Source organism: Notolepis coatsorum (genome assembly GCF_963971535.1).
Source record: "Notolepis coatsorum genome assembly, chromosome: 14".
Lineage (NCBI taxonomy): Eukaryota > Metazoa > Chordata > Actinopteri > Aulopiformes > Paralepididae > Notolepis > Notolepis coatsorum.
This window is the reverse complement of record NC_140178.1, coordinates 38390808-38414607: the sequence shown is the minus strand read 5'-3', so window position 1 is coordinate 38414607 and position 23800 is coordinate 38390808. Positions and strand designations below refer to the sequence as shown.

General features: G+C 42.0%; 1 protein-coding gene across 1 annotated transcript in view; it reads right to left on the bottom strand.

The window, feature by feature from the left end:
* Window positions 1-296: 296 nt before the first annotated feature.
* Window positions 297-23800, bottom strand: part of nubp1 (nucleotide binding protein 1 (MinD homolog, E. coli)) — a 46558-nt gene continuing 23054 nt past the window's right edge. The window contains exons 4-10 of the mRNA XM_084328675.1: window positions 23635-23703; window positions 21380-21412; window positions 17768-17858; window positions 16464-16618; window positions 10095-10205; window positions 5077-5263; window positions 297-937 (exon numbers count right to left, since the gene is read on the bottom strand). Coding sequence (XP_084184801.1) covers window positions 885-937; window positions 5077-5263; window positions 10095-10205; window positions 16464-16618; window positions 17768-17858; window positions 21380-21412; window positions 23635-23703 — 699 coding nt within the window. The 3' untranslated portion in view covers window positions 297-884. The remainder of the gene's footprint in view (window positions 938-5076; window positions 5264-10094; window positions 10206-16463; window positions 16619-17767; window positions 17859-21379; window positions 21413-23634; window positions 23704-23800) is intronic.

Sequence of the window (23800 nt, the reverse complement as noted above, 5' to 3'; positions counted from 1 at the left end):
CAAACCGGGGAGAACTACATGAGTGTATCTTCATATCTGAAAAAGAAAAGGCCCGTCTACAGTGAAAGCCTTGTGAAAATATTGCCTGTATTTCTGGTGAGGAATGTAACCATTATTAAGAAAACGCCTGACGTTGCCACCTTATTGGATTATTTAAAGATAAAACACATACATCCAAACTATCCAACTTGCTGTCTGTAGATTACAAAATTCAGTGGTTGTACCTTGGTTTCACATGTTCATGAAATAAGAACCTGTTTCAGTTGCTGAGGCAATTAATTGCCTTGGCAAATATACAAATGTATAATTATTTTATTAATTAGTCAAGTGCATCATACCAAACATATATGATCAACAAACTGTAATAAAGCAATACAACATTCACAGAACATAGAAGTTGACAAGAGAATTGTTGAAAAAAAAAAGAACTAGCAAGGGTAGAATTATGGTCAACATATGCTATGCATTTAATTTAAACTGCAATGGTTTCAGCACAACTATACTGCTTCTTAAGCGCACTGCACCTAATTTCACTCATTGGTCTGAAACATATAGTTCACTGTACATCTCCCTTCAGATACCCCAGCAGTATCTACTGTATTCCATTCAAGCGTGGCATGCTGATAATAAAACATCAAGTGGAATGAAACATATGCCCACTGAAGACAGTGCTCCCCACATTTCCAATGTATTGAATGCAGTTACTTATGTTTAGATTGGCAAGCTTCAGTACATGCAGCTATAATACTGCTATGAATGTTCCTTTGTTGTTATGCTGTGTGTTTCCCTCTTCCAATTATAATAAGAATTCCTCTTGATTCCAGACCCTGGTCACATGACATATCCCCGTGTTCCGGTCCAATATGGCCACCTCCACAGCGGCTTCAGTCGGCGCTCTCCTCCTCTGTCACGCGGTTTGAACAGTAGTCCTGGATACCTGGGGAGAATAAGGTGTAAGGATTATGAAGACATTAAAGATGATGGTGATAGCTCAGGTAAGATTAACACAATTGTTACACAAAAGTTGACAGCAGGTATAGTCATTGTTTGATCATTGTTACTCAGTTGAAAGAGTTGTACCCTTCCTGCGGACTTGTCATACAGAACTTGTAAGTCGCTTTGGATAAAAGCGCCAGCTAAATGACAAAATGTAAATGTATAGTCAGTGAAAGAGAAGCTATTACAGTGCAAACATGTTAGAAGCTATTATAGTGCAAACATGTTAGATGCCTTAACCTTTATTATACTCGCGTCAGAAGCTATTACAGTGCAGTGACCTCATATTGTCATTGATATACCTATGTATTAAGGTACTAAAGATAACATTCAGCCACTAGATGTCGCACTAGAGCACCAGTCTGTCATTTATCTAATCAGGTACATTCCATGTGGGGAAATGGGAAGTAGGGAGGGGATAGACTGCAAGCCTAATATATGCACGCAAAATTTAAACAACATACATTTTGGACCCATATTGCATTTTTTTAATGTTAATTAATTAATCAATATTTTAATGGGGGGGGGGGGTGCTTTTATTCTGCATCTTTAGGGTTCTACAGTGTGACCATTTCACTCGCATTTGCCCCTAAAAATAGGTGTGTGCGAACCGGAAAAATTATTTATGAGCACAGTATGCAAGTAATAGCCTGATGCGTATTCTATGAGTTGAGTGGATCCGTGACCGGAGCAGTGTGTTTGAAAGAGAGCACGCTTTGCGTAGTGGGCGTGTCAACAGTGTCGACGCACAATTGTCATTTCATAATAGACACAGAGCAGCGCGGACCTTACACTTTAGAAGCTATGGCATCTAGCTATTCAGCCCTGCGTTCGACAGCTCTGTGACAACTCCTCTGGGTCCAATGCGTCTAACATGCCATTCCTGTATGCCCACGTCGTGGTAAAAACCTTAACTAATGTTAGCTGCTAACACTAACTATATCATGGAAATGCTCACAGGTGAGAAATCTGTTTAGTTTATCCAATAGTGAGGGCTGAGAGTCTCTCTCTCTCTCGGAGTGGAGAGATTAGAGATTATAACAAATAGACATTAGCTATAGTATATAGCTCAGTATATTAGATTACTACGCGATACTATTAGCGTAACTACTGTCTGAATCTAAGTGGAGAGGTTGTTTAGTGTAACTACTGTCTGAATCTAAGTGGAGAGGTTGTTTAGTATAACTACTGTCTGAATCTAAGTGGAGAGGTTGTTTAGTGTAACTACTGTCTGAATCTAAGTGGAGAGGTTGTTTAGTGTAACTACTGTCTGAATCTAAGTGGAGAGGTTGTTTAGTGTAACTACTGTCTGAATCTAAGTGGAGAGGTTGTTTAGTGTAACTACTGTCTGAATCTAAGTGGAGAGGTTGTTTAGTGTAACTACTGTCTGAATCTAAGTGGAGAGGTTGTTTAGTGTAACTACTGTCTGAATCTAAGTGGAGAGGTTGTTTAGTGTAACTACTGTCTGAATCTAAGTGGAGAGGTTGTTTAGTGTAACTACTGTCTGAATCTAAGTGGAGAGGTTGTTTAGTGTAACTACTGTCTGAATCTAAGTGGAGAGGTTGTTTAGTGTAACTACTGTCTGAATCTAAGTGGAGAGGTTGTTTAGTGTAACTACTGTCTGAATCTAAGTGGAGAGGTTGTTTAGTGTAACTACTGTCTGAATCTAAGTGGAGAGGTTGTTTAGTGTAACTACTGTCTGAATCTAAGTGGAGAGGTTGTTTAGTATAACTACTGTCTGAATCTAAGTGGAGAGGTTGTTTAGTATAACTACTGTCTGAATCTAAGTGGAGAGGTTGTTTAGTGTAACTACTGTCTGAATCTAAGTGGAGAGGTTGTTTAGTGTAACTACTGTCTGAATCTAAGTGAAGAGGTTGTTTAGTGTAACTACTGTCTGAATCTAAGTGGAGAGGTTGTTTAGTGTAACTACTGTCTGAATCTAAGTGGAGAGGTTGTTTAGTATAACTACTGTCTGAATCTAAGTGGAGAGGTTGTTTAGTGTAACTACTGTCTGAATCTAAGTGGAGAGGTTGTTTAGTGTAACTACTGTCTGAATCTAAGTGGAGAGGTTGTTTAGTGTAACTACTGTCTGAATCTAAGTGGAGAGGTTGTTTAGTGTAACTACTGTCTGAATCTAAGTGGAGAGGTTGTTTAGTATAACTACTGTCTGAATCTAAGTGGAGAGGTTGTTTAGTATAACTACTGTCTGAATCTAAGTGGAGAGGTTGTTTAGTGTAACTACTGTCTGAATCTAAGTGGAGAGGTTGTTTAGTGTAACTACTGTCTGAATCTAAGTGAAGAGGTTGTTTAGTGTAACTACTGTCTGAATCTAAGTGGAGAGGTTGTTTAGTGTAACTACTGTCTGAATCTAAGTGGAGAGGTTGTTTAGTATAACTACTGTCTGAATCTAAGTGGAGAGGTTGTTTAGTGTAACTACTGTCTGAATCTAAGTGGAGAGGTTGTTTAGTGTAACTACTGTCTGAATCTAAGTGGAGAGGTTGTTTAGTGTAACTACTGTCTGAATCTAAGTGGAGAGGTTGTTTAGTATAACTACTGTCTGAATCTAAGTGGAGAGGTTGTTTAGTGTAACTACTGTCTGAATCTAAGTGGAGAGGTTGTTTAGTGTAACTACTGTCTGAATCTAAGTGGAGAGGTTGTTTAGTGTAACTACTGTCTGAATCTAAGTGGAGAGGTTGTTTAGCGTAACTACTGTCTGAATCTAAGTGGAGAGGTTGTTTAGTGTAACTACTGTCTGAATCTAAGTGAAGAGGTTGTTTAGTGTAACTACTGTCTGAATCTAAGTGGAGAGGTTGTTTAGTGTAACTACTGTCTGAATCTAAGTGGAGAGGTTGTTTAGTATAACTACTGTCTGAATCTAAGTGGAGAGGTTGTTTAGTGTAACTACTGTCTGAATCTAAGTGGAGAGGTTGTTTAGTGTAACTACTATCTGAATCTAAGTGGAGAGGTTGTTTAGTGTAACTACTGTCTGAATCTAAGTGGAGAGGTTGTTTAGTGTAACTACTGTCTGAATCTAAGTGGAGAGGTTGTTTAGTATAACTACTGTCTGAATCTAAGTGGAGAGGTTGTTTAGTGTAACTACTATCTGAATCTAAGTGGAGATGTTGTTTAGTGTAACTACTGTCTGAATCTAAGTGGAGAGGTTGTTTAGTATAACTACTGTCTGAATCTAAGTGGAGAGGTTGTTTAGTGTAACTACTGTCTGAATCTAAGTGGAGAGGTCGTTTAGTAAATACTTCGGGGAGAGGCCGTTGCTTTTGCCTTCCAGGTAACGGTCCGGGGCGATTCCCACTGGCCCATTATGTTAAATGTACTGACGCTTGTATGCCTCGCGGTGCTCAATTCTCGCATGCAATCGCTTTTTAAACCATTCCAAGACGAGCTTGCCTTGTCGACAGATCAGTAATAAGTATTCCCCACACAAACAGACTGACAGCTGCACTCCGAACTCGCCGGGGCGAACTGAAAGGTCCCTCTAGTATTCCTTTCGTGTTGTATGACAGACCACTGCACATTCTTTCCCCCGATGATTTCTCACTTGACTTTTCCATTGTTGCCTTCTCCATCCTCCCTTTCCGACCAGCTGGATACGACACACCCACTTGGTTCGCAAGGAAAACCTGCAATTTGTTTTGGTTCCAGCTGGGAACCAACTTTTTGGGGTTCTGAACCAATATATTTTGAAATTCTCCAAACGGTTAAAAATGAGGTGTGTGAACCCAGAACAGAAAACCGGTCCATGTTGGAAAAGAGCATTCATTCTTATATGTATTGTTCTTTATTCATATAAACCTCCTGTTCCTCTTTGGTCTGCTGCTTCCCCTTTTGTTGGCAATCACTTCTTCTTTCATTCAATGTAATTGGGAATCAAACAAGACATGTAAATCACCAAGTCATCAAAAACAATGAATGTCCTTCATGGGAGCAGGATATGGCGGTCGCCACACAGAAACAAATGCTGGGTCAATAGGGTCAAGACTTTGCATTATCTAGTCGGCTAACAAGCCGGAGCTAGTGTGAGGAACTGTCCCTTTAAGAATGCGTGTATCTTTTTGATCATACGTTGTACTATACTGTGATAGGCCTTGGCAGCGGGGGAGTCTGGTACTTCGCTGAGGAAAGATTTCCCCTCGTCACAGCTGCGTCCTATCCTGGGGTCCAGAGGAACGCGGCCTAACAGGGGGAGATTCAGCTCCTCGCACATCCGCTCAGCGCCCCCGGTGGTGGGAGGGAAGATCTGCGACGTGTTCTACAGGAGAGAGAGAGACGGAAGAGGGAGAATCACAGAAAAAGAGAGAAGAGAGAGAGAATACAGATAATCAGAGTGAGAAAAGAGGGGGTGATTGAGAAAGAAAGCAACAGAAAGAGATGAGATGAAACAGAGAAAGACAGTTGTGCGACATGTGTGTGTTCGTATATCTGTGTGTGTGTGTGCATCAGTTACCTTGAATCTAGCCCACTAGTATATACCTGCAAGTCCTCTATCTCATTTGAGATGTACATATTCAAACACAAAGAACTGTTCACATTATGTTGCACATGTGATAGTTATGTTCACATCTGACAAATGACAGACATGCAAACTGCAGCTGAGAGGTCAACCTTACTTGATTATTGATACACACTGTAAGTGAGCTGTTAATTTGTAAATGGAACTGGAATATGTATGAATATGTACCCTGGTGGACCTGCATGCCTCTCAGCGTCGAAATCTTTAGAAATACACTAAACTGTATATCATGGTGATTCTGTTGCATGTAAATCATTGTTATCAGATTTATATTGATTGCTAAAGACATTTAGAAAGCATCCGATTCATCCTATATTGTTTACTATTATTATTATTATTATTATTATTATTATTATTATTATTATTATTATTATTATTATTATTATTATTATTATTATTATAATAATTTGCTATCATCCCCAAATATATATTCATATGTAAGTAACATGTACACAAACCGGTATTAACAATACAGAGAGAAGGAAGTTATTTTGCTTGTGTACTTTCACCAATCTGTACCTGATATTGTTTTCAACAACAGAAAATAAGGGGAAGCCCGTTGCCTCCTCCTGTTGGTTATTGGCAGAAGTTGCACTCTGCCTCATATAAATTCGTTTGGAATAATAAACGCCCGCGCTTGAAGAGATCAACTGCCCAAAGAAGTAAACTCGATGGAGGCTTAGCATTTCCAGACTTTAAATATTATTTTCAAGCTTTCTCTCCGAGACCTCTGATCACTTGGTTTGATGCTCAAGCAGCTGTGTCTTGGCGACCATTGGAGGAGAAGATGGTGTCCCCACATAGACTTCAAGATATTGTGTATACCACTATACCAACATTTCAATTAAGCAATGCAAATTACGATTTGGCCCTCTTATCACACATGTGATCCAGACCTGGCGTGACATCCAAAAAGCATACACTAACCGCCATAAATGGCACACACATTCCCCTCTATTTAATAACAATTGACTCCTTATTGGACAACAACCTATTAGGTACCCTAGATGGGAAAAGAAAGGCATCCATACGCTGGGGGACATCTTCGATAACTCTGGTCTCCGATCTTTCCAAGATCTATCCAACGGATATGATCTCCCCGGAACCTCCTTTTTCTTTTATTTACAAATAAGAGCAGCCCTGAGGGCTCATGGTGTTCCATGGGATGTTCCACTAGAGCGTCACCTCTTTCACAAATTATTTTATGACAAAGAGACATCGAGAGGCTTCGTTTCTGACTTTTATCGCCATTTACTTACGTCCTCGTATAAGGACCTCCCCCTGGATACGATTTGGAGAAAGGATGTCCCGGAGTTGGATGTAGATTTTGATTGGGATGCAGTCTGGGAAAATGTCCGGCTGTCCTCACGCAACCCAGATCACCAACAGATTAATCAACATTTTGTTCATAGGACTTATTTGATCCCTAGACCAGTGGTTCTCAAACTTTTTACACCAAGTACCACCTGAAAACATAGCTAGCTCTCCAAGTACCACCATATGACCGGCGTTAAAATACAGTCTATTCAGCTATGCACAGTTCACGCAGGAGGCAAATGTATTCCTAATACCATTATTTATTGTTAACTTTAGTCAGACACAGCCACAATGTACAAAGGGATAGCACTAGAACTAGCAAACGCTTCCACACAACTCATACAATGCAAGGGGCATTGAGAACATAATAACTAACATTCTCACATAGCAAGTGAGAAAATTAAGAACTGTATTTCAGCAAATGTACAAATGCAAATTCTCTCTCTCTATCTCTCTCTCTCTCTCTCACACAGCAAGCAATTGTCCGTCATTCTCACTCACACACACACACACACACACACACACACACACACACACACACACACACACACACACACACACACACACACACACACACACACACACACACACACACACACACACACACACACACACACACACACACACACACACACACACACACACTTTGTTACAAAAACTTAATTTCCTGCATTCTGGTGCAGGAATTTTTGAAATTTTACCCTTTAAATGCCAGTGTTTGTGATGGGCATAACAAATTATTGTAAAAAAGAAAAGAAAACACATATTCAATACATTTTTGAATGTTTTCCCTTTAAATGCCAGTTTGTGTGATGGCATCACAAATTATTGTTAAAAAAACCCACAAAAAAAGTAAAATATTTTCAATATATCAAATGCAAAGTACATTTTTCTGGGGGGGATTATTACAGGCTAGGCATGTGTCAATGATTAGCAGCAACACAGATTTTTATGGATTTTTTGTAATGTCAGATTTAACACCAACTCTTTTCAGAAAAGTGGGAGTACTTCATTTTTTATCTGACATTACAAAAAAATCTAAAAATAAATGGTTATGATCAGGGCTGAAGTTGAATTAAAGATTTATGACTGTTTAGACTGCATTACTCTCTGTCACAGTGATCTCCTGGTTGTTCCCCACTTAAGTTATCTAACTATCACTCCGCCGCAACCAGAAACACTGGCCTGGCCTGCTTCTAAGTTCAGTGGCCTGACAATTTTTTTTTTTTTTTTTTTGCTTTTTTTGTAAATGTTTTCAAGTACCACCAGCAGTACCACCAAGTACCACTAGTGGTACGCGTACCACAGTTTGAGAACCACTGCCCTAGACGATTGAATCTAATGGGTCTCAGACCTGACTCTCGATGTACCTTATGTCCAAACGGTGCCATCGGAACATGCATATGTACTGTGAATGTCCCTCCTGTTGAGCTTTTTTGGGAAGAGATTACCACCCAACTATCAGATATTTTCTCTCCGACAATACCTGTTCTGCCTTCTGTATTATTATTGAATGAGGTTTCTCAATTACCGACCTCTACACATGTGAAGAGACTCATTCTAGCCGGCCTCACAGCCGCCAAAAATGTATTGCCTCACGATGGATACACCCAGACAAGCTATGGATTCTTACCTACCTCGATGTGATATATCTGGAGATATCCACTGCACGAGTTTTAGGGGTTAACGAATCAAATATTGCAATCTGGTTGGCAGCAGTTGCAAAGCTTAAAGAGCGCATATAACTTTCGATTGCTAGATAATATATTATGTATTTAACTCACGTTGAGGTCCTGGGGTGAGTGGGGGGTGAGCGAGAGAGTGCCCATGTCCACTTTTTTTTTTGGTAATTTTAATTATGTATATTTTTTTGGGCCCCCTTTAGCTGTGGGTCTGGTGGTCGTGGGCTCGGACTTGGGGGGCCGTGGTTCGGGGTCTCTGCGGGTCGAGGCATTAAAGAGGTGTGATGCTTTGGCTTGCGGGGGCGCCGGATTCCGGGTCCTCCGGGGTTGGGGTTCGCGGCTGCCGGGTCTGGAGATGGAGGGGGCTCAGGAAGCACATTATATAGTAAATGTTTCATTTTCCCTATACTTTGTGGCAACTTATTTTAACTGGTTATGTATGTGTTCTGGGCCCCTTTGATTGTGTCGGAGGGTCACAGGCTCGGGGTGGGCCCTTGGTTCGGGCCCTCGGCGAGTCGTGGTGTTAAAGAGGCATGATGCTCTGACTCGCTGGGGTGCCGGACTCGGGGCCCTCGAGGGTTGGGGATCGTGGCTGCGATGGGTGGTGAGGGAGGGGGCTTGGGGTGTTAACTGTACGATCGGTCTAATTTATTGTCTAGTCATTGTTGTGTTGAGTTGATGTTTTTGGATGTCTTTTTATGTATTATTATTATTGTGTTGTGAGTTGTTTTGTTTCATGTTTGAAAAATAAAAAAGATTTGATCAAAAAAAATAAAAAATTAAATAAGGGGAAGTATTTCATTTGACAAAGTCTTGTTAGGGAGTACAATTGTATAATCCTGCAGTGTGTGTGTGTGTGTGTGTGTGTGTGTGTGTGTGTGTGTGTGTGTGTGTAATGTATGTACATGTGTATGATGTAGTTACCTTGCATTTAGTTAGTGTTTGTGTGTGTGTGTCAGTGTGTGTGTGTTTATGTGTGTGTGTGTGTGTATGTACGTGTGTATGATGTAGTTACCTTGCATTTAGTTAGTGTGTGTGTTTGCGTGTGTCTGTGTGTTTGCGTGTTATGTGTTTGCATGTGTGTGTCTGCGTGTGTGTGTATTAGGGATGTCCGATATTATCGGCCTACCGATATTATCGGCCGATATCGGCATTAAAATGTGATATCGGTTGATATCGGTATCGGAAATTAAGAGTTGGACAATATCGGTAAATTGGTATCGGTAAAAAAGCCAATATCGAGCATCCCTAGTGTGTATGTATGTGTGTATGATGTAGTTACCTTGCATTTAGTTAGTATGTATGTTTGCGTGTGTGTCTGTGTTTGCATGCGTGTGTTTGCGTGTGTGTGTATGTACGTGTATATGATGTAGTTACCTTGCATTTAGTTAGTGTGTGTGTTTGCATGTGTGTGTGTTTGCGTGTGTATCTGTGTGTTTGCGTGTATGTGTTTGCATGTGTGTATGTTTGTGTGTGTGTATGTACGTGTATATGATGTAGTTACCTTGCATTTAGTTAGTGTGTGTGTTTGCATGTGTGTCTGTGTGTTTGCGTGTGTATGATGTAGTTACCTTGCATTTAGGACAGACAAAGCCACTCATGTTCTCTACCACTCCAATGATCGGCAGCTTGACCTTCTGACAGAACCTGATCTCCTTACGGACATCCTGCAATGATATCTCCTATATATATATATATAAATATAAGAGAGAGAAAGAGAGAGAGAGAGAGACAGACAGAGAGAGAGAGAGAGACAGAGACAGAGAGAGAGAGGTGTACGGAGGAAGGGAACAGAGGGAGAGAAGTGAAGGAGGGGAAAAGAGGAGGGAGAGAGAAGTAGAGAGGAAGAGAGAGAAGAATCATTCAGTTAATTTGTACTGCTGTGTCATGGTGTCTTTAACCCAGGGCTGTACGTAAACTTTTTTGCACATAGCACTGGTGGTTGATAGTTTTGTAGCACAGGCCAAAATCTCAAGTCAAGAGTTTTATTTGTCACGGCATACGAGTATACAATGAAATGCGGGTGGTCTTGCCCGCAACGATGTGCATAATACACGTTTCTTGTACCGGATCTCCTCTCTGGTAAACAAGAATACCCTGAAGACTCTGGCAGGAGCACTCATTCAGGGGTACTACGACTATGCTTGCACCTCATGGTACCAAAGCACCTCAAAGGCGCTAAAAACAAAATTACAAACATCTCAAAACAAACTGGTCAGACTACTGCTTGACCTTACTCCTAGAACCCACCTCACCCCTGCCCACTTTGACAACCTAGGATGGCTTAGAGTAGACGACAGAGTACAGCAACTTGCAATGGGCCTGGTCTACAAGATACACTACACGACCAAGGTACCCATGTACATGTCAAAATACTTCCCAAAGGTCAGTGAATACCACGATCACAACACCAGAGGGAGCTCCACAAATCATGTTAAACCCAGATTCGGCTCAAATAAGGGACTAAACACGTTTCGCAATTATGCCACATCAATGTGGAACGCCCTACCCAAAGCTGTAAAGGAATGTGGATCACTACCCACTTTCAAAACCTCTCTCAAGGGACACCTACGGGAGACTGCAATTCAACACTGGCCCCTGTAAATATCCTAACCCAACCCCCTCCAATGTACAGTCATTTACCTAGTATGGTTTTGTCAATAGTCCAGTGTACAGTTTTGTTTGTTTGTGCAGTGTCTCCTCCCCCCCCCCCCCCTCAATGTACAGTTTTACTTGTTTATACAGTGTGCCCCCCCCCCCCCCCAACCACCTCCAATGTAAGTTACCCGGTATGGTTGTCGGTATCCCAGTGTACCCAACCCCCCCCACCCAACCTCCTCCAATGTACAGTTTCTACGTCAAATGTATATACTCCCTTTTCTTGACTCCTTCTGTATCACAAACAGTACTGTATTTGCAAATCTGGTATGTCATAAATGTATAGATGTAGCAGTGCTGACTATCTGTATGTCATGTATGTCATATATGTCCTGATGAATTGAAAATGGGGGACCCTGATGTAAACAAGACGAAAGTCTTTCTCTGGTCTGCATCCCCTTAACAGTTGTGTGTATTGAGCTGTACTGTATTGTACCCATTCTGCAATCTGTTAATAAAGTTTTCAATCAATCAATCAATCAATACAATAGTAATAACATATAATAGAATCCAATAGAACGACATTGTGCAATAAAACAAGTAAACAGAGTAGGGCATATCGGTATATGTACATAAGTTATTTACAGAGCATGGTAGGACATGCTAGGTCCTGTGGTAGTGCAATACACTTAGCTACGGATGAGGCACTGGGTCTTTCTGTACATGCTATATTATACAATCTCAAGTTATACTATTACTATTCTTAAAGTGACCTTTCCTTAGTGGCCATAAGTGTGGGCGTGTGCAGCATGAGTGTGTGCTTGCTCATGTTAAAGTGGCTGCTAGTGTGTGAGCGTGTACAGTGTGTGTGTCGTATGTGTGCTTGTGTGTGGAGAGTTCAGTGTTCAAGGCTCTGATGGCCTGGGGGAAGAAGCTGAGCCGAAGTCTCTCTGTCCTAGTAGCTGGTGTTCGCAGGCTGATGCTGCCTGACCTCAGCAGCATGAACAGGCTGTTGTTGGGGTTGTGAGGGTCTTTCATTATTCTGCAGGCTCTGGATTTGCACCTCTTGTTGTATAGAACCTGCAGGGGTGGTAGTGCAATACCCGTGGTACGCTCGGCTGAGCGCACCACTCTCTGTAGGGCCTTCTTGTCCTGTGCCGTGCTGTTTCCATACCAGGCAGTGATGTTTCCAGTCAAGATGCTCTCTACAGCTCCGGAGTAGAAGGACTGGAGTATCTTCCCAGATACTCTGAACTTCCTTAACTGTCTCAGGTGGTAGAGGCGCTGCTTCGCCTTTTTTACGACTGAGTCTATGTGTGTTGTCCATGTCAGATCCTCTGAGATGTGAACCCCCAGGTACTTAAATCTGCTCACCCTGTCCACGGTAGCCCCGTTTATCCTCAGTGGTGTGTGTGTCTCCTGCAGTCCTCTCCTATAATCCACGATCAGCTCCTTGGTTTTACCAATGTTCAGGAGCAGGCTGTTGTCCTGGCACCAGCGTTCCAGTACCTCAACCTCCTCCCGGTAGGCCTTCTCGTCGTTGTCCGAGATCAGCCCCACCACCACTGTGTCGTCCGCAAACTTCACTATGGAGTTGGAGCTGAACTTGGCCTGTGTGTGTATAGTGAGTACAGCAGGGGGCTCAGAACACAGCCCTGGGGGGACCCGATGCTCAGGGTGATGGTGTTGGAGGTCTGACCCCCCACCCTGACCGCCTGGGGCCTTTCGCTCAGAAAGTCCAGTATCCAGGCGCTCAGAGCAGAGCTCAGACCCAGCTCGATCAGCTTGTCCACCAGTCTGGTGGGGACTATGGTGTTGAGCTGTAGTCAATGAACAACAGTCTCACATAGCCCCCCTTCTGGCGGTCAAGGTGAGAGAGGGTGCTGTGCAGTACTTGGGAGACCGCATCATCAGTGGACCTGTTTGGCCTGTATGCAAATTGCATAGGGTCCATATCACTGGGGAGGGAGGCACAAATGTGATCCTTGACCAGCCTCTCAAAACATTTCATGGCCACAGAGGTGAGTGCCACCGGTCTGTAGTCATTGAGACATGTTGGGGAGGTTTTCTTTGGTACAGGGATGATGGTAGACATCTTGAAGCAGGCGGGGACCACTGACTCCGCCAGGGATCGATTAAATATGGCGGTGAACACAGGGGCTAGCTGGTTAGCACAGGACTTAAGTATGCGTCCTGTTATTCCGTCTGGGCCAGCAGCTTTTCTGGTGTTCACCTGCATAAATGCTCTTCTCACACTGTGTACCGACAATGAGAGAGCCCCCCCGCCCCCCCCCCCCCCCGGATGCCCCCCCCCCCCCTCCACAACAGCCGACGCGCCAGTGACGTCACTAGCCGTTGAGCTAGCGGCGCCACTGTCTGCACCAAACCGAGCGTAGAAAGAGTTGAGTTTGTCCGCGAGAGAGGTGTCGTCGCTCCCCATTGAGGGGGCGCTGACTTTGTAGTCAGTTATCGTCCTCAGTCCCCGCCATAAGCCTCTTGTGTCATTCTGTGCCATTTGTGTCTCCATTTTGTCAGCATACGTCCGTTTTGCAATCTTGTAGCACAAGTATAAAACGTGTTATATTTGTAACAGTCACAAATGTGCCTATTGTATTTAGTTGCAGTGCCATGTTTGGCTGTCATTTTCATGCTGACAAGTTGACGTGAAAAAAACGTATTGAGCTCTTCCAGACATCTAAATGAAAAACAATCTATTGTTTTTAATACAAATAGAACTCCTGTTCACTATAAAGTGCCACGTTTTGATATATCGAGCTTTAAACATTAAGTACCGTAATTCTTTTTGGAACTCACAACATAATAAACGCCCTTTAGTGGAATACACAAAAAACGTTGTAATTTTTCGGCCTATTTATGAATAGTTTTCAAATAAACGCTAGATTATCGATAGTATGTGTACTTATGCACGCTAGAGAAGAGGGCTGAAAAATCTATTATCTATTTCCTGATCAGCACACACACACACACATACAGGGGACACGTTGATATATATGTGAAAAAAAACTCTGATTACCCCAAGACTGGTAAAATAGATTCCTTACCTCAGATCAGATGTTCTCCAAAAAGATTATTCCAATTCCTGATCGCCATTCCAAATATCGATCGCGTTTATTGAAACACATATTCCACGCTGTTCTGAGGGACCACAATGACTGCAATCGGCTCGGGTTACATGCCTGACAAGTAAAATGTGGATTCCGGATTTTCTTTTCCCCATGCATTTTCATTCAGTCCAATCCAAAGGGTGCATTACCATCCGGGAGACGATAGGGGGCAGTATTCTCCCTGTTCGAGCTCAAAGCCAGTCCCGGTAACGGGAGGCTAGATTGATGAAAAATGAATGGAAATCGCTAATAAAAAATTAAATAACGAGATTTCTCGTCATTGGCACTCAACGTATGGCATGAACTAACGAGATTTCTCGTGGCTGGCACTCAGTGTTAAAGGGCCAACCACGTATATATACGTGATAAGCTTGTTTTTGCTTTTATTGCATTTTAATAACCTACTCAATGTCACGGAGCGGCACTGCAGATATACCCTACTCTTGGGATTCGGAAAAGTGCATTACCGGCCAGATCCTGGTAGTGGCGCTGTCTCGAGAATGGAGTACTCCTTGTTTTCAGACCGGATGTTATTTGTTTTTCATTCTGGCCTACTTTTTCTGTTAGCCTGAAGCTATGCCTTCATCAGATCGCATGGAATACTTTTTGCGACACGGAATTCAGTATGCAGTAAAGGAATATAGCATCAGCCAATGGACATATCGATCTACCAGATGGCGATCAATAACTGGGAAATCCTTTTTGGGATCCAACCCGCCACAGGTAAGAGCTATTTGACGTAAATTACAGCCCGATCGAGCCTTGATCTGATAGCCAAGCCTCTCATCAGTGTATGAGGCTTCAATAACGAATGCCGTTATTGGTAATCAATAATCAGAAACGACTTCCCCCGCCCCCCCCCCCCCCCTTCCTGCATTCATGGTGGAACATGATATCGATCATATGCATTTAGATTTTTATCTCTAGCTTGTGTATGGCCGAAACGCCAATCGATTTAACGTTATTAGCTTAGCGCCCTGTAACTCGTTTTGCAGGAATTAGCCTAGACCAATCCGATATAACGTTCATATTCACAACGCTATAAAATGGGAACGTATTTATGAAAAAATTATTTCTTTATGGCATATTGAAGGGAAGGTTTATAGTGTCAATTGACAATGACAATAGACACATAGCAATAATTTAAAATATAGATTTAGCTCTACAAACAACCTCACGCATAGTTAAACCTTGTTATGAGAAGCTGGCCTTATATGGTGGGGCCCGTCTAATCCCAGTGGCCGTCAATGTGTTAACCTACAGTTCTGTGTAGGCCTACTGCTGTGTCATGGTGTCTTTAACCTACAGTTCTGTGTACTGCTGTGTCATGGTGTCTCCTACAGTTCTGTGTACTGCTGTGTCATGGTGTCTTTAACCTACAGTTCTGTGTACTGCTGTGTCATGGTGTCTCCTACAGTTCTGTGTACTGCTGTGTCATGGTGTCTTTAACCTACAGTTCTGTGTACTGCCGTGTCATGGTGTCTTTAACCTACAGTTCTGTGTACTGCTGTGTCATGGTGTCTAACACTTTCTATGAAATAAGGACGAAATACTGCCCCTTCTCCTGGAAACACACAACTACTTTCCTGGGTAATCCCCTGTGTGTGTGTGTGTGTGTGTGGTGCGGTGCGTGTGTGTGAGTGGGGAGCAGAAGGAATAGAGAACCGACTCCTGACATTACCAGACTTGTGTGTGTGTGTGTGTGTGTGTGTGTGTGTGTGTGTGTGTGTGTGTGTGTGTGTGTGTGTGTGTGTGTGTGTGTGTGTGTGTGTGTGTGTGTCAGTCAGTCAGTCCGTGGGTTCTAATGGACCTGGTTGGATGAAAAACAATAATGGCCGCTGTTATAGTGCCAGTCATTACACTGATTACACATGCACACCAAGAACGAAATGTGTCTGTCTAGCGGCCTCATCACATGAATCAGTTATACCTGGTCAGCAAGACAAGATTATATAAATACCCCATGAATTCATTATTATATTCACTCACACACCATGCAAGGTGCCAACCTGCTCATGGGGAGCAATTAGGGGTTAAGTGTCTTGCTCACTTCGACACGCTGCCCGGGAGGAGTGGGAATCGAACCAGGAATCTCCGGATTACCCGATGACTGCTCTACCTCCGGAGCCACTCTAGCCCTCAGTAAGTCTATGAAAGTCTATATAATGTCACCATATTTTTCATGAACAAACGTGTGTGTGTGACGGTGTGTTTTACCTGAGGTGTGGTGATGATGACAGCACCGTCAATGTGGGCGGAGCTTAGGTACTGGACAATTGACAGGTGCTCATCAGAGGTGCCAGGGGGCGTGTCCACTATGAGGTAATCCAAATCCCCCCAATCAACATCCCGCAGGAACTGCTTGATCATCCCTGATTGGACACACAGTGGGAGGGAGTGGACGTTTCATTCAGGAGGGATCTTTCCTGGTTTCTATGTTTTATGAGGGACACGTTGTGGTACGCATGCGCAGGTCATGTAGGGCTGCTTCTAGCTATGCCTTTCTCTCCATCTCCTGAAATGCCGAACACAAAATACGAGAGCTATTACTGAATGCTTTGGATAATGACGTAATGTAGGGATGATATGGTCGCATCAGTAGCTGTCTCAGTGTTAGCTGTCTTGCCAGTTTGTAGGCCTACTAACATTAGGCTAGCTATCATTAGGCCTACTAGCATTGGGCTAGCTATCATTAGGGCTACTAGCATTAGGCTAGCTATCATTATGCCTACTAGGATTAGGCTGGCTAGCTAGCATTAGGATAGCTAGCATTAGGCCAACTAGCATTAGGCTAGCTATCATTAGGTCTACTATCATTAGGTCTACTAGCATTAAACTATGTGATATTAGAACACACCGTTCTTCTTGGGTCCTACAGTTCTTCTAAACTATGTGATATTAGAACATGCGGTCCAGTCCTACCGTTCTTCTAAACTATGTGATATTAGAACACTCCGTTCTTCTTGGATCCTACAGTTCTTCTAAACTATGTGATATTAGAACACTCCGTTCTTCATGGATCCTACAGTTCTTCTAAACTATGTGATATTAGAGCATACCGTTCTTCTTGGGTCCTACAGTTCTTCTAGACTATGTGATATTAGAGCATACCGTTCTTCTTGGGTCCTACAGTTCTTCTAAACTATGTGATATTAGAACACTCCGTTCTTCTTGGATCCTACAGTTCTTCTAAACTATGTGATATTAGAACACTCCGTTCTTCTTGGATCCTACAGTTCTTCTAAACTATGTGATATTAGAACACTCCGTTCTTCTTGGGTCCTACAGTTCTTCTAGACTATGTGATATTAGAGCATACCGTTCTTCTTGGGTCCTACAGTTCTTCTAAACTATGTGATATTAGAACACTCTGTTCTTCTTGGGTCCTACAGTTCTTCTAGACTATGTGATATTAGAGCATACCGTTCTTCTTGGGTCCTACAGTTCTTCTAAACTATGTGGTATTAGAACATCTGGTCCAGTCCTACCGTTCTTCTAAACTATGTGATATTAGAACATACCGTTCTTCTTGGGTCCTCTCCATATGACGGCATCATCAGGGCTGCTCAACAAGAAGCCAATGGACATGACTGCCAGGTTGTCCTCTACGTACTGAGGAAAACACAAACATTATGAATATGCATACATGCTCATGCTCATGCTCATACACACACACACACACACACACACACACACACACACACACACACACACACACACACACACACACACACACACACACACACACACACACACACACACACACACACACACACACACACACACACACACACACACACACACACACACACACACACACACACACACACACACACACACACACACACACAAAACAGATATATACTCTGAACTATTTTTTGCTGAACTACTACTGCCTGGGCGCAGTGATTTCGTCACCTCAAAAGCCCAGTTTTTCAAAAAGCAACAGGGCTTTCGAGGTGAATGACGCTAGAGATGGCAAATAAGCTAATTTTCCCAAAAAGTTGGCGTGTTCCTTTAACCTCTTAACACATTGTCCGCCATGCATTGTACCCATCCTTGGGCCCAGTCTGCCAGTGCTGTAACCCTATGGAGATGTTTACCTTCTTTGCAGGGCTATAACCTTTTAAATATTATAGCTATATCGACATTACTATGGCCCATTCAACATCGGGTATCTATCGTTCCGGATGTGGGAACGTTATATTTTTTCATTCATACATTGTCGTGTTAATACCGTCGTGAATATAAGTATGTTTTTAAGGTTTTCTGCAGTAATTCCTAAAACGCGAGTTATAGGCACTGACGCATATGATAGATTATCGATTGGCATTTCTTTCCGATATACGCTATATTAAAAAATTCAAATATATATGATCGGTATACATTATGCTTCATCATGCGTGAAGGAAAGGGGGGGGGGGTCGTTTATAATTCCTTGATCGTCAGTAGCGTCTTTTTTTTTTACTATGGGTTGATACGTTGATTAGATGGATTGTCGTGAAATGAATAAACAATCGGGCCGAAAATAACGTTAGTTTCCTCTTACCGTTCGCCGATGAGACTGGAGGAAAAATATTCCAATTATTTGACGTCGATCTGCTAGATCCATTTCCCATTTGTATGATGCAATAAATGCCGAAATCATATTGATTATTGCGTTTCGAAAGCAATCCCAATGCACTCGAGTGTATCTAGTAGGGGTGGACGGTATAAACGGTATACGGTATAAACGGTATGAATTTGCTCTACAGTATGGATTTTGACTATACCGTGTAACCGGTAGTGCAGCTCTAAAATAGCAATGACGTCATGTAACCACAGCGCGACTATTTCACTCGCATTTGCCCCTAAAAATAGATAGAATTAGTCATAGATAATAGATATGTGCGAACTGGAAAAAGTTATTTAGGAGGCTTCGCGCAGTGGGCGTGCCAGCCCCTACCGCACGCATGTAAACACGGGTCTAGTAGTCTAGTGGGACGGGACACGGGAGCTGTCGGGAGGACGGCGGCATCTCCCTGAGCTAACGTTAGCTTAGCTACCGTTACAAAATGACCCAGTCAACTATTCACTTTTAGTTTAATACATGATGGGGCATTGTCTAACCGAACGGTATCTAGTCGGCCAGCTACCGATAGCTCCTGACATCAACAAACGCTCCACAAAGTCTAGTACTAGAGACGTGTGTGCTACCTGTTAGCTCACGTTAACGCAAGTTAGTTCACCGTTCAAAACTAAATGTCCCATTGAACTAAATAATTCACTGAGGCGTTGTATTAACGTTATATATCCGGCTACAGATAGCTCCTGATATCAATGTCTTATAAGTAACACTGATTCGATGCGTATTCGAGCTGAGGGCTTGCTAACGTTATACCAATACAATAGGGTCCAGGTGCAGCGCCGGAGAATCCTGGCCGTAGCTCTGCTCGAGGCTACTCGAGTATAGGTCCAGGTGCAGCTCCGGAGAATCCTGGCCGTAGCTGGAGGCTACTAGAGTACACACAGACAGTGGAGCTTGTTGCGTGGTGGCGATGTCTCGCAGATAATACAAGTACAAGTCTAATTATATAATATATATATTTTATAAAAAAAAAAATTATATAAATTTTTTATTTTTTTTTATCAAAAACGATGATACCGTGATATATACCGTTACCGTCTATGCTTCAAATTATACCGTGATATACATTTTAGACCATACCGTCCACCCCTAGTATCTAGATCCACGCTACAAGATATTACTGCCGGAGGAATTTCCGCTTCCGGTTTGGCTTGGAGTATAACTCGCCCGACATCCACCAGGTGGCGGTTGCAATATCAGACAGGGTCCAGCTGCAGTCCGGGAGGGAGGCTGGATGAATTATGAATGCCATGGCGAAAAAATTAAATATTGATCCCAAAAACGAGTTAACTCGTTTCTGGCGCACAACGCATGGCGGGCAATAACGAGTATACTCGTTTTTGGCGTCCAATGTGTTAAGCCCGGAGCCCTATTTTCTGAAAATCCGCCTAAAATACATACATAAGTAAATGGAATATTGCTCCACTTCTACAAGGCCCATTTGCATGTTATTGGTATCTAGGGACATCTATGGACCTCAGTGAATGTATTCCCAGTGTCAGAAATATTGTGTCTATTACTAGGCTTGCTTAAATTGTGATGAAACAAAGGAGAATATGAATTATGATTTTTCTTTGCATCTTTGACAGTGAATAACACCATGCTAAAAATTACCAGACATTAAAAGCTGCCACTGATCTCGTTCAGTACCTTCTTGAGATCACATGTAGAGAAGATGATTAGACAGAAGGTTTTGTAGATACAGTACTGAATTCTCCCATCCGGACCAATGCAATTTGAAATATTATTATAGAATATAGAATAGCAGGCTTATAAATGACCGTATTATAGCCAATTCGCACATTTATGGATTGTGCCAAATCTTATCTTTCAAATGCCGAGTTCAATTTGGATTTAGTATCACCAGGCGTGCATAAGAACAGATAATGAAATCTACTGTATTTACAGTAGGTTTCTTATTCTGACCAGAGTGACACCATTTTGAAACTGATTTCAAATCTGATTGTTGCTCAATGCTAAAAATAGGGGAGACAAACTAACTGCAGTCTAAATATGCCAATAATGTTACGTTTTGTGGTATATTATCCCGAGTAATAAGAGATATAAAAAAAATCATACAGAATCCATCTTTTTTTTTGACCTACAGACCTCTGGGTAGGGTGTTTCTGAAAAATTCCAACGCTCATTGAAAACTCTCAATGTCCTCTTCAAAATGGCATCAATTACCGACGGACAATTAAAAAAAATTGCTGACATTCGCGATAAAAACAGACAAACTAAAACTAAAATCTATCTAATAACACTTTAACCTATTGGTAAACTAACATATTGATGATAATATACATTATAACTGCTGTTGTGACATGGTTATGATTTTTTTAACGATAATTTTGTCAAGACAGTCTGCAGACATTGATTTATGACGTGATGTCATTTTGGGACCGGTACCCGTCCCGTCGGGCTTAAGAGGTTAAACGAACAAAAAAATTATTGAATGCCAAAAACAAACCAAAACACAAAAGTGTAATGACGTCTAATTACTCACCACCGGAGACCAGCCTGAACCGCTCTGATGGACCTAGAGATGACATGATAGAATGGACCAGGTTAGAACACAACAGAATAGAATAGAATAGAGGAGAATAGCTTAATCTTAAATTTCATTAAAAGGATTTATCAAAATGACCAATAAAGCAGAGTGGCAGGCTGGTACCTCTATGATATGACACAACTCCCGACATAAAAGGTAGGCATACAGTATATTGAGTCATGTTTCAAATAAATTCCTGTAGAGAAAAGGGACACAGTGTCATAGATGAGAAGCATTCTCGAAGCAATTCTGAGCAATTTATTTTAGGTACTGTAGCATTTTTTCTTTTTAATTGTTTGTGTAAAACTTTTTATTGTGGGGATTGTATTCTTGTGTTTTTATATTGTATGTTTTTAACATTGTCTGTACTGTATGTGGCACCAAGACAAATCCCAATCAACAGTGTTGATATGGCAATAAAGTTTCTATCTATCAGATGGAACTAGTTTTACACAAAGTGCCATGTCTGTGAGCCACCACTAGGGGCAAAGTGGCTAAGCGTCAGTGAATGAATGATTGAATGAATGAATGAGCAAGTGAGTTAGTGACATTGCCAGTCACAGAGGTGCTTTGCATCTAAAAAGAAAGAAGAGGAATGCACACCGGTGTTGAAGAGCTGCTGACCACCATAAATATACCTGTAGTCACCTAAAGGACCACAATAAAGATACATGTAGTCACCTAAATGACCACCATAAAGATACCTGTAGTCACCTAAAGGACACAATAAAGATACATGTAGTCACCTAAAGGACCACCATAAAGATACCTGTAGTCACCTAAAGGACCACCACAAAGATACCTGTAGTCACCTAAAGGACCACAATAAAGATACCTGTAGTCACCTAAAGGACACAGTAAAGATACATGTAGTCACCTAAAGGACCACCATAAAGATACCTGTAGTCACCTCCTAAATGACCACAATAAAGATACCTGTAGTCACCTAAATGACCACCATAAAGATACCTGTAGTCACCTAAAGGACACAATAAAGATACATGTAGTCACCTAAAGGACCACCATAAAGATACCTGTAGTCACCTCCTAAATTACCACAATAAAGATACCTGTAGTCACCTAAATGACCACCATAAAGATACCTGTAGTCACCTAAAGGACCACCACAAAGATACCTGTAGTCACCTAAAGGACCACAATAAAGATACCTGTAGTCACCTAAAGGACCACCACAAAGATACATGTAGTCACCTAAAGGACCACAATAAAGATACCTGTAGTCACCTAAAGGACCACCATAAAGATACCTGTACAGTCACCTAAAGGACCACAATAAAGATACCTGTAGTCACCTAAAGGACCACAATAAAGATACCTGTAGTCACCTAAAGGACCACAATAAAGATACCTGTAGTCACCTAAAGGACCACAATAAAGATACCTGTAGTCACCTAAAGGACCACAATAAAGATACCTGTAGTCACCTAAAGGACCACAATAAAGATACCTGTAGTCACCTAAAGGACCACAATAAAGATACCTGTAGTCACCTAAAGGACCACAATAAAGATACCTGTAGTCACCTAAAGGACCACAATAAAGATACCTGTAGTCACCTAAAGGACACAATAAAGATACCTGTAGTCACCTAAAGGACCACAATAAAGATACCTGTAGTCACCTAAAGGACCACAATAAAGATATCTGTAGTCACCTAAAGGACCACAATAAAGATACCTGTAGTCACCTAAAGGACCACAATAAAGATACCTGTAGTCACCTAAAGGACACAATAAAGATACCTGTAGTCACCTAAAGGACCACAATAAAGATACCTGTAGTCACCTCCTAAAGGACCACCATAAAGATACCTGTAGTCACCTAAAGGACCACAATAAAGATACCTGTAGTCACCTAAAGGACCACAATAAAGATACCTGTAGTCACCTAAAGGACACAATAAAGATACATGTAGTCACCTAAAGGACCACAATAAAGATACTTGTAGTCACCTAAAGGACATCAGTAAAGATACCTGTACACTGTACAAAGGACCACAATAAAGATACCTGTAGTCACCTAAAGGACCACAATAAAGATACCTGTAGTCACCTAAAGGACCACAATAAAGATACCTGTAGTCACCTAAAGGACACAATAAAGATACCTGTAGGAACCTAAAGGAAGGACTGCAATAAAGATAAACAATAAACTAAAAAGAAGGTTGTGATAAAGTGTATGATCTCCACCTGTTCTCCCTCCAAACCCATCATCCTCGGAATGGATGGACCACAGATATCGACATCCAGCAAGGCCACCTGACAGAGAGAGAGAGAGAGAGAGAGAGAGAGAGAGAGACAGAGACAGAGAGAGAGAGCGAGCGAGCGAGCGAGAAAGTGAAGAGAGAGGGGGGGA